General features: G+C 45.7%; 1 protein-coding gene across 1 annotated transcript in view; it reads right to left on the reverse strand.

The window, feature by feature from the left end:
• Positions 1 to 491: 491 nt before the first annotated feature.
• Unc119b (unc-119 lipid binding chaperone B) overlaps positions 492 to 12,158 on the reverse strand; it is a 13,313-nt gene continuing 1,646 nt past the window's right edge. The window contains exons 2-5 of the mRNA XM_010604044.2: positions 10,804 to 10,917; positions 5,835 to 5,940; positions 5,542 to 5,714; positions 492 to 3,120 (exon numbers count right to left, since the gene is read on the reverse strand). Coding sequence (XP_010602346.1) covers positions 3,008 to 3,120; positions 5,542 to 5,714; positions 5,835 to 5,940; positions 10,804 to 10,917 — 506 coding nt within the window. The 3' untranslated portion in view covers positions 492 to 3,007. The remainder of the gene's footprint in view (positions 3,121 to 5,541; positions 5,715 to 5,834; positions 5,941 to 10,803; positions 10,918 to 12,158) is intronic.

Below are 12,158 nucleotides of genomic sequence, written 5' to 3' on the forward strand. Positions count from 1 at the left end.
GCCCCAAACTACTTCTAGTCATTACCTCCTATGTTTATCTTTAGAACTTAAAATGAAATAAGCCAGGATCTTCTTTGGAGAAGCCAGGAGGGCAGCTTAGCCCCAAGGCCAAAGAGAAAGCAAAGGCCCTCTGAGGGATCCCAAAACAGAGGCTCCAGGAGAAAGCGGGAGGCAGAGTCCCAGCCCAGGTAGGCCTGTCTGGCTGCTGTTATGCGCTCCCCGCAGGAGCTGCCTCTCGGATGCCCACTCGGACAAAGGGAATGGTCTCCCCACACAGGGAGCTAGATGATAGCAGATAACTGCTATCAATAATGAAGATTTCTTAATAGCACGCCTCCTGGCTCAACTTCTGATGGCTCATTTCGTTTCATAGGAAATATGACTTCAGTTGTCACTTTGATTCAGGTATAGAAGCTGGAATTGTTTTATTTTTTGAGACAAGGTCTTGTTCTGCAGTTCAGGCTGGCCTTGAATTCACTATATAGCCCAAGCTGACCTCAAACTTTCAGCAATCCTCCTGCCTCAGCCTCTTGGAGTGCTTGAATTACAGGCATGTGCCACCAAGACCAGCTAGAAGCTTCAATTTTAAATTCAACCCAGCTAACACCCAGAATGGTAATGCTTCTCCAGATTTCCCGCAGAGCTAGACACAGAACACTGGACCTTTGAAAGCAAAGGACAGCAAATTTCACCCTGCTGGGCACAAATGAACACCAGGCCTCAAAATGGTCTCCAGCGAGACTAAGCAAGTTAACACGGAAGGAGCTACCACACCACTTGAGGCAAAGTGCCCAGCTCCTTCACCTTTTGAGTGCTTTGCCAGCAAAAGCTAACACTGTAGGTAAGAGGCAGCCCACTAGTGTCCACGCAACCACCTTCTCCAGGCCCAATTTTTGAAACAGGCTTCACTGAGCAGAGCACTGGCCAGCTCCAGAATGCACACCCTAGGTGATTAAATTTTGGATGGCAGAAGCGCTCCCAACTGGGATTCTGTCACAGAAGAAGGAACATTTGAAGCTTGAGAGGAACAGGTAATCTCACTAAAGGAGCCACAGTGAGAAAGACAGGAAGGTAGGGAAGTGGCGGGTGATGTCTGTCCACAGGTGAGGAGGAGGAAATGACAGTGACAGCTTTCCCCAGCAGCACATGGGACAGAGCCACACTTAAGGCACCTGGATTTGGAGCCAACTCCTACTCTGAAACTCACCAGTATGGTGATGAGGAGCCCATGTGGCAGGGCACACATCCCCTCCCCCTTCGGCAGGGGGACCCCATGCCAGCTCTCAGGACACTCACTCAGTGAGAAAACTGCCAGCATACAGCACCCCCAATTGTTCGAACAGGCACAAAGCACAGGCTGAGCATCAAGGCCACTCTAGAAGCCCAACGGGAAAGAACTCTGGCTGAAGAATGCACTCGGGCCTCTGGGGCACAGTGCTGGCCCTTCTTTCCCTGGCTACACACGGCCTTTCTCTAAGAGCCTTGGACAGGCCAGGGATTTAGCTCAGTGGTTCCACTGCCCGCCTCACAAGCGCAAGGTCCTGAGTTCGATCTCTGGCACACACACACACACACACACACACAAAGGTGCGTGCCTCTAAGAGCCTTGGACACAGCTCCTGTCACAGTTACAGTGAGGCCTCACAGCGCGTCACTACCCTCCTGGTCCGCTGCTACTGACACCTTTCTATTAATGCTAAGTGCACCCTGGCCACAGAGGGGTCCTGGAGTCTGGGCTAAGCACCTAAAGCCATCCAGAGAGACAGCCAGAGGCAGCTGAAGAGGAGGGTGCCTATCCTGTAAGGTTCCATGCACACAAGAAGCCCACAGGAAGCGCTAGGGAGCTGATTGGAGGACACATCACTCTGATAGGCTACTTGAGCCTATCTCACCCTTTCCAAACACCCCAAATAATTCCAGCTAGCAGCTTAAAGGATCTGAATACAAATTACATAGGTCTGGCTTGCCAGATGGTTCCAGAAAACTCCTTCATTGGAAAACTCCTAAGTGAGAAATCCACAGAGTTAAGGAGACAAAGCCGTATCAGAAGCTGATTCTTCAGGCTGTGCTGTATAGAGTACTGTTTTGTAACTATACCTCCCCTAACATGTGCCAGATTCACCCCAGAAGGCTGATCAATACTATCAGATGTGCTGAAAACCCCACTGACATTTTATAAAAACTCATCTATAGGAGTCCGGAAAAAAACAAAAACAAAAAACAAAAAACAAAAGGTCTTCTCTGGCCTTGAAAGGTAATATGTTCCATGAGCAAAACTGACATATTCTACTCCAGGAGATACTCAAAAGTCAGGAGGACAAAGAAGGAGAACAAGCTCATCTGTCCCCCAGAATAAGAACAGGAAGGCACTGCCAGGCCAAAACCTTGGTCTATCCCCAGGAGGACTGGTGGAGGATCCTGAAGTCAGAAAACAGGCTCACCACGAAATGGGTCCTCTATAGTCTGGCAGGAACTCCCATTACTGGTGCCTCAGCCCTCAGCACCAAGTTTTTTCCAGTTGGTTTATGACTATGTGGGGGCTGGGGCCGGCTGGGCTATGGGCTAAGGGAGAAGAGGAGGCGCCCAGGAGAGGCCCACCTTTCAGCTACTCACAGCACCCAGGAACCTCAAGAAGCTGCACTAAGCTGCAGGTGGCAGCCACAGCCCTCATCTAGACACACCTGTGCTGAAGAGCCTGCCACTCATCAGCATAACCTGCAGGCATCTAGAACTACGTGAAATAAACTTTCTTTTAAATGTGGATTGCAGGAGCCTTATCCTAATCTTCTACTTTACTATAATACCTCTGTGACCTAAGGGACTAGAAAAGAGGGAAGAAAACACAACACTGCTCGGCACCTCCCTAGAGCACAGGAAATGGCCACCCCAGCCTCGGCATCCTGGACAGCTTCCAAATGTCTGTTGACAAACAGCAGCTTCGATCCCCTCCATGCACCAGGAGCACAAGGCCCTAGCAAAGCACCTCCTCTGTCCATTTCTGCAGCAGTTACTGGCCTCCATTATAGGCATAATCAGCCTTGTTGTGCATTATCAGCTTGTTGTCCACGAAGTAGAAGCTGTCAGAGCGGGTCTCATAAGGGTTTTCAATCATCAGACGAACTGCAAGTCAGGAGAAGGAAAAAGAGCCAAAAGTTATACAAGTCTATCCCATGGTTAGGTTGGAAAGAAAACACTTAGAATGCCCCTCTCAAATTCCCAAGTGAGCTCTTCTGCACGATATGAGTATGCTCTGGCAAGTAATGAGTCAAAACCAGGGAGCCAGCCCTAAGAGCTGGGGAGACCACTGTGCCCCAAAGAGCACGATGTCCACTCCACCTCAGGATGCAGTCAGCTCCTCGGTCCTCTCCAGCCCGGTTCTTCCCATCAGTGCCATGGGAAATGGACTTGACTTCTTGCCAGCATGGACCACAGCTGCTTCTATTTACTCAGTGCTCTTGGCTGACTAAGCCGGCCCTGGCTTCTGGTCTGCTGCCCACTGCTAGCCAGCCATGCTGGTGCAAATCCAGGAAGCTAGACCTCACTGTGCCCACTTCCTACAGGCACCCAACAGCCAAAAGGATTCTAGGGAATTAAAAGGCAAGGAGCAACCTGCAAGTGATCTAGTCAGAGGTCTGCTTGCCTTAGGATCTAAATTTAAATTCTGTATATGTTCAGACAGTTGCCAGACCCTTTACCATGCTGTAAAGGTAATTAACACTACCTCTGATCAGTTTTGTTAATGATTACATGCCCTGAGTTGCCTGAGCACTACAATTTTCAAAAGGCGACACCTTTAAAGTTCTTGGAAGGCCAGGTGTGGTGATGCATGCCTGTAATCCCAGCACTTGAAAGGCTGAAGCAGGAGGATCTTCCCTAAGTTCAAGGCCAGCCTGGGGTACATAACAAGTTCAAGGCCAACCTGGACTACACAGCTAGATCCTGTCTCAAAAAAATGAAATAAAATAAAAGTTCTTTGAACCCATCCAGGCCAAAGCAATTTAGTTTACATGTAAATAACTGATCCCCAAAATCACTTAGCTTATTTGGCTTCATAGGTATGACTTGTAATTCTACCCATGATCTTTTCTTTTTTTCTTTTTTTTTTGGTACCAGGGATCGAATTTGGGTCCTTGTGCTTGTGAAGCAGGTGGTGGAACCACTGAGCTAAATCCCCGGCCCATGATGTTTTCTTAAAAGCATCTTCATAGTCCTGCCCAGCATGGCTCAAACTAATCAATGCTGTCCTGTCATGAACACTGCCCATCCTGGGAACAGTGCTGTCACAGGAGTAAAGAGCACCTGATTTTCAGGGTAAACAATCAGTTAAGGACTTGGGATTCTGAGAAAACTGATACTTCCACACAATTGAAGGTCACCATTAATCACAGAATTCCACTCATGTGCATAAATATTCTAAAGCAGCTTTTCCAAATGGCAAAGAGAGGATGGTAATTGCAGCTAGCTAGATAAAAGTTCCAGAAACTAATAAATAAAGCCTGCTTCTTTTCCCTAGCTCAGTCCCTACCTTCCCTTGTCTGGGTTACATGGCAGCCTGCTCCACTAGGGAGCCTTCCCCAGCTGGGGCTCCTCTCCTTAAAACCGTGTCTCCACTATCTCCTTTCTACTGCCATAAAACCTGCCAAAAGCTCCCTAGCTCATATGTTGATTTGTGTGTGTGTGTGTGTGTGTGTGTGTGTGTGTGTGTGTGTGTGTGAGAGAGAGAGAGAGAGAGAGAGAGAGAGAGAGAGAGAGACAAGGTCTCGCTATGTAGTTCAGGCTGGCCTCAAACTTGAAGCCATCCTGTTTCTCCTACCCAAGTTCTGGGATTACAGAAGTGAGCCACTACACCTGGCTGCTAGGTTGATTCTTTTTTTTTTGGTTCTAGGAATTGAACTTGGGATCTTGCGCTTGTGAGGCATACCTAGGCACCACTGAGCTAAATCCCCAGCCCTAGGTTGATTCATTACTAATAGTTTATAAACCCTCTATCCTGCACAGAAAAAGAAAAGTCCTCAGGCTTTTGCTTCTGTTCAGCCTGCAATTTCACATCTGTCTCTGATTATGGAAAAAGTGCAGAGCCAATGACTAGGACACAGTAGAAGCCATTACTAACACTTGAGGCTCTTTATCTAGTCAGAGTCCCAGGCAAGGTCCCAGGCCTCCCTTACCCCACTTAGCCACTCCCTTTCCCACTACAGGCATCTAAATATAATGGCCTATATTTTTACAACCTTCTCTGTTCCCATATAGGCAGAGTTAGAGTTTGAGACAAAAGACAGAGCAGGAGGAAATGAGAAGCCTTAGGTCAGGTGACCAGATACTCGTCACATCACTGCTGTTGTCCTCTGCAAGATGAAGCCGTCAGATGAGGTTCAAGGTTCGTTCCTTTGGGCTGGAGATGCAGCTCAGTACATACTTGCCTAGCATGTATAGGGCCCTGGGTTCCACCTCCAGCAGAAAGAAAGGGGAGGTAGGGAGAGGGATTGATTCATTCCTTGCAGCTCAGAACCAAAAACACTGTGAGAGTCAGGGAATACATACTGACATCCTCTGAAAGCTGGGGAAACTCATAGATATGTTCACAAGTGTTCCTACTGCTGGGGATGCAGAAGCCGAAATCAAAGTCGAAGTTTTTCAGCAGGCGTTCCCGGAAATAATGCCGTTCGATCATCCGGAAGTCTGACACAGGTTTGTCTCCTACTGTGAACTCCACACTGCAAAATAAATCTCTGTGAACCCTACTTTGCCTCCTTTCTCTTCCAAAGCCAACCCTAAACCCAGCCTCTGCTATGAAAAAGCAGAATGTTCTCCCCACAAGAAATAATGGTACTCACGTAGCACCAACTGTCCGGAGTCGGAGAAATGCTGGTGTGAACTGATAGCGGACAAAACGCCCTGCACTGATATCCACATCTCCACCCTCCTCCTCCTCCTGGTGATCTGAAAGAACATACAGATTCCTGAGCATACCACAGTCCACACAGCACAGTGACAACCAACACACTGACACCAGCAGCGAGCACAACCCTACTTACCATGTACTTGCTATACACCAGGCCCTGTGCTAACAGTGCAGATTCCTCACAGCAGCCCAGCCAAGTACTGTGGTCTCCATTACACAGATGAGGGAACTCAAATTCAGAGGGCTTACATGGGATCTCTAAAATCCCAAAACAGTAAATCCCATCAGTAGGGATTTGAATCCAAGTCCATCTGACTCCAAGCCTGTTTTGGTACCAGGGATCGAACTCAGGACCTTGCACTTTCAAGGCAGGTGTACCACCACTGAGCTATAACCCCAGCCCTTCAAGCATGTTTTTATACACCATGCCATTTGCCTTGTATAATTTGGGGGATCAGGCTATGAAGTCTGAAAACATTAAGCTGGAGGGCCAGGGATGTAGCTCAGTGGTGCCCCGGCTGCCTGGCAAGTGCAAGGTCCTGAGTTAGATTCCCAGTACCGGAAAAAATAAAGAAACAGAAGCTGGATACTAGGCCCCTGAGCCCCTGACATGGCTCTATATAAACAGACTGGGCCTGCCATTCACCAAGCTGAAGTGCTAGCCACAAATCAAAACAATAAGACTACAAAGGGTGAAGCTAAAGTTCTTTCAAATAATACAAACATTTCTGACAAGCAGCAAATGAAGACACTGAGTTACAGTACTTCCTTGGACTGATGTCTACTCTAGGACATTCCAGACCCAACAATCTGACCACCTGGGAAAGGGTGAAACACACAGGCAATGAACCATGTGGGACCTTACAGTGAATGCTGATGCCTGGCCTACTCCACTCCTAAACCCAGGAGATGAAAGATTTTAAAAAATCAATCAGAGGGCTGGGGATGTAGCTCAGTGGTGCTGCCAACTGCCTCAAAATCGCAAGGTCCTGAATTTGATTCCTGGTACCAAAAAAAAATCAGAATTGTTCGCTTGGGAATAAAAAGTCAGTACCTCCAGGGTCCAGTATAGGAATTTTCTCCAACTCAGCTAAACATGGCTGTCTTTAAGATAAAACATCTTGACCTGTGACTCCCAAGAACACTGGCCAACCAGACAGAGCGGGGGTTCTGTTAGGGCTGTGTTTGGATGTCCCCCAAAGCCTCACACTTTTCCAGAGGTTAAATCTAGATGGTGTGATTGACCCATGGTGGGGCTAGGCCTGAGGGCACTAGGATTAAGGGCATGAGTGCTATCTGTCCTAAGTAGTTTGAATAAGATAAAACAGGCAAGAAGAGGCTGGTATGGTTCCCATGTTGCTTTTGCTACCTTCCTGCTGCCATACACCACCCCGCCTTAGAGCCAGCCAATTATGGACTGAAACCTCTCAAACTGTAAGCCAAATAAACCCTTTTGCCCCTATAACTTTGGGTATTGAGTATTTTGTCTCAGCACTGAGAGAAAAGTAACTAACACAGATCTATACCCAGGAACTAAGAGCCCTGACTCCACCAGTGTGGTTCAAATAGGCCAAATCTTCTCAGAGATATAGTCATCAGAGCAAGTATTGCAGGAAGGCACTGATTTGGTGTGAGGATAGTCTAAGTCAATCAAGATCCTTGAGTCTTGCTATGAAGTTAAAGCTAGCCTCAAAATTTTGGTGATCCTCCTGCCTCAATCTCCCAAGTGCTGGGAGTACAAGCATACACCACCAAGCCCAGCCAAAGATCCTTATATGAAATTGGGGAGTTTGAAAATCCAGATACTTCTATAGTAGAGTTTTATACTGAAATGACTACTCCGAGCTTGGTCTAATCCAAATCCACACACATGTGGTAACCTTGGGGTCCTTGAAATGTCCTAAGTACTGCGACATGTGCCTTAGGATGAGAACACCACAGACTCAGAAGGTTAGCTGGCCCTGACTTGATCATCCCAACATAAGATTAAGTACCAATAAGCTTGAGCTTTTAGGTGTCTTGGTCAGTATTATATAATTATGGTAGCATAAATATGGGGTGCAGGTGATCCAGGGCTCTAGCTTTAGCTTTATGATCAATCTGAGCCAAGACTTCTGAGACTTTCTCAGGAAAGTCTTTGTTCTTTTCTTTTTTGCAGTGCTAGGAAAGGAACCCAGGGCCTCAAATATGCCGAGACAGCTGTACCACTGAGCCACAAACCCAACAAAAGACTCACTCCAGAGGGCGCTAAATCTCCAGTAAAGTGCTTGGAAGATTTCTGTGGTCTCTGGCCAGAAATTAATCACCTGGGACTGCACTGCAAGCACAGGAAGCCTTTAATAACGGCTGATTTAACAAATCCCAAATGGGTTAGTTCATCAGTCTGTACTAGAAAACGGAGATTAAATCAAACTGAGATTTCTGGTAACAGGGTCTGAGGAAGGGGTAGCAGGTTCCATGTCTAGACCAGATGATGGCAAGAAGCAGCCCCTGAAACAGCCCAAGAAGCAGGCCACGGAGGGTAAGATCTTCAAACAAAGAGAGGAACAGAGGAAACTCAAGGATCTAAAAGCAAAAACTGTAAGGAAGAGAAGCCCCTGGCCACAGATGAAATGAAGAAACCTAGCAAAAATCAAGCTGTTCTGTTTGCCTGAGATCATGGTAACCCTTGAAACAACTCCTAATTAAACATCTCAATTCCCTGCTATATCTTTGCTACCAATAGCTTGGATGAAGTGCTATCTTACAGCCTGCTGGATAGAATAAATTTAGAGCCAGGAATGTAGTTCAGTGGTGCCTTTCCTACTTGGTAAGCACAAGGTCCTGAGTTTGATCTCTGGTACCAGGAAAAAAAAAAAAAAAAGAATAAACTAAATCCAAACCAGAACTTACTGGGAAACCCATGGCACTCTTTAGAGACAACAAGAAGACAGGAGAATTTACTTTACGGTTTAGAATGGAATCCTCAGTATCACCTTTCCTAGAGAACTCTCGGCTCAGTGACTTTTCCTCATTAGAATTTAATTTCCTTTCCTAATGGGAGGCAACACGATACGATGCAAGAGCACAGGACTTAGGAAAGTATCTGTCTTAGTTACTTTTCTCTCAATGCTGAGACAAAATATTTAACACCCAAAATTAAAGGGTGATGGGTTTTTTGTTTTTGGTACCAGGGATCAAACTCAGGTCTGTGCTTGCAAGGCAGGCAGCAGAAACACTGAGCTAAATCCCCGGCCCAAGGGTGAAGGGTTTATTTGGCTTACAGGCTGTAGAGGTTTCCGCCAATGGCAGAATGGCACAGACAGAGAGGTGTGGCAGAGAAGAAACAGTTCATGCAATCTGTATGGAACAAAAGCAACAAGGGAAAAGGGAGGGGTAAAGAGGGGAAAAGAAAGAGCATCTTTCTGCCCCTTTTATCTTATTTTCAGACTAGGGCAGGTAGCACTCAACAGCTTAAGCCTAGAGCCCTCAGGCCTAACACTGCACCATGTATCAATTAACACTTTCTAGATTCAGCTACCTCAGAAACAGCCCCACCTCATTCGCAAGAGGTTTTGGGCGACCTCCAAACACAAGCCATGACAGCGTCCCCTGGAAATTCTGAGTCTTAGCTCCTTCTCCTCACAGAAGTGTGAAGATGACATAAAAGTGATGTCTAAAAAGAGGAACAGCAACCAACACAGTACAGATACTCAATAACCACCAGCCTGCTAACATAACCCAGCACACCCAGCAGGCTGAGATACAGGAAGAAGTTGCGGAAGCAGGACACACTGCAGTTGAGAGACAGATGCAAACTAAATCCAAACCAGAACTTACTGGGAAACCCATGGCACTCTTTAGAGACAACAAGAAGACAGGAGAATTTACTTTACGGTTTAGAATGGAATCCTCAGTATCACCTTTCCTAGAGAACTCAAGGCTCAGTGACTTTTCCTCATTAGAATTTAATTTCCTTTCCTAATGGGAGGCAACACGATACGATGCAAGAGCACAGGACTTAGGAAAGTATCTGTCTTAGTTACTTTTCTCTCAATGCTGAGACAAAATATTTAACACCCAAAATTAAAGGGTGATGGGTTTTTTGTTTTTGGTACCAGGGATCAAACTCAGGTCTGTGCTTGCAAGGCAGGCAGCAGAAACACTGAGCTAAATCCCCGGCCCAAGGGTGAAGGGTTTATTTGGCTTACAGGCTGTAGAGGTTTCCGCCAATGGCAGAATGGCACAGACAGAGAGGTGTGGCAGAGAAGAAACAGTTCATGCAATCTGTATGGAACAAAAGCAACAAGGGAAAAGGGAGGGGTAAAGAGGGGAAAAGAAAGAGCATCTTTCTGCCCCTTTTATCTTATTTTCAGACTAGGGCAGGTAGCACTCAACAGCTTAAGCCTAGAGCCCTCAGGCCTAACACTGCACCATGTATCAATTAACACTTTCTAGATTCAGCTACCTCAGAAACAGCCCCACCTCATTCGCAAGAGGTTTTGGGCGACCTCCAAACACAAGCCATGACAGCGTCCCCTGGAAATTCTGAGTCTTAGCTCCTTCTCCTCACAGAAGTGTGAAGATGACATAAAAGTGATGTCTAAAAAGAGGAACAGCAACCAACACAGTACAGATACTCAATAACCACCAGCCTGCTAACATAACCCAGCACACCCAGCAGGCTGAGATACAGGAAGAAGTTGCGGAAGCAGGACACACTGCAGTTGAGAGACAGATGCAGGGCCGGGGATTTAGCTCAGAGGTTCAGTGGCCTGCCTTGCAAGCGCAAGGACCCGAGTTCAATCCCAGTAACAAAAAAAAAGAGAGAGAGAGAGAGACAGGATGCAGTGACAAGTATTCCACTTTCCAGAGATCTTTAGCTCAAGCTGTCACATGACCCCTACAATAGTAATCCCTACCTGAAATGCAAGGTTTGGCAATCTCAAAAAGCACTGTCCCCGTCTCTAAATCTCGAATTTTGAAGCGGGTAAAATCAATACTGTAGATGTTGTCTTCGGGTTTACACAAATAATCTGAAAATGAGAAAGAGAGAGATCAGCACTGTTACAAAATCCTTCAAAATCTGATTTAATCCTGAAGAGTTTTTTTGTTTGGTTTGGATTTTTTTGTTTGATTTGCAATTCTGGGGATAGAACCCAGGGCTTCACACAATTCACTCACACTAGGCAAGCGCTCTATCACTGACCTATATCCCTGGCCCTGATTCTCAAATTCTCCAGCAAACTCAGTTTTGTTTTGTCTTCCTGTGCTATTTACTTTTAATACTCACCACTCCTCCAAAACATTCTCTTCTGGTGTAAAAATAAGAAAAAGCTGGATGGACAAAATCAGGAGGTCTAAGAAAGAAACACAGGAGCTGGGTGTGGTAGCACGTCTATAACCCCAGAATTCAGGAAAGATGAGGCAGGAAGATCACCAGAAGTTCAAGGCCAGCCTGGGCTACATAGTGAGTTCAAGGCCAGTGTAAACTATATAGCAAAATCCTGTCTCAATAAATAAATAAATAAATAAATAAATAAATAAATAAATAAATAAATAAATAAAGGCCAGGATTTAGCTCAGTGGCACTGCAACTGCCTCACAAACACAAGGTCCTGGGTTTGATCCCCAGTACTGGAAAAATAAATAAATATAGCAGGGACTTGGTTCAGATGAAAGTATCAGAACAGCCAGGGACTCAGTGGTGCTGCTGCCTGCCTTGAGTTTGATCCCTGGTACCAAAAAAAGAAAAAGAAGAGTATCGAAACAGAGATACAAAAAGGATTTCTTTGGAAATACCTACAACTCTGTTTAAAAGTCCATTTTGAAACACACTGATGATGACAAATAATACAATATTTTTAGCCAATCATGAGTACTGGAAAGCAGGGATCAGCAAACCTTTCTGTAAAGAGTCAGATTATAAAGGCTGGGGACTTAGCTCAGTGGTGCCGCCAACTGCCTTGCAAGCACAAGGTCCTGAGTTCAATCCCCAGTACCAAAAAAAAAAAAAAGGGCCAGATTCTAAATAATTTAAGGTTTGCAGCCACATGATCTCTGTTAACTACTTGACTCTCCTCACTGTAGCACAAAATCATCCAAGGACAATAAGTAAATGAATCAATGTGACTGCATCCACTAAAATTATTTATGGACATTGAAATATGAAAAAAAAAAGTTTTTTTTTGCAATACTGGAAATCAAAGGCTAGTGCCTTTGCACCACTGAGCTACATCCTGTCTTTTTTTTTTTTTTTTTTTTTTTTTTTTTTTTG

This window comes from Fukomys damarensis, unplaced genomic scaffold (genome assembly GCF_012274545.1).
Source record: "Fukomys damarensis isolate Sample0158 unplaced genomic scaffold, DMR_v1.0_HiC HiC_scaffold_12, whole genome shotgun sequence".
Lineage (NCBI taxonomy): Eukaryota > Metazoa > Chordata > Mammalia > Rodentia > Bathyergidae > Fukomys > Fukomys damarensis.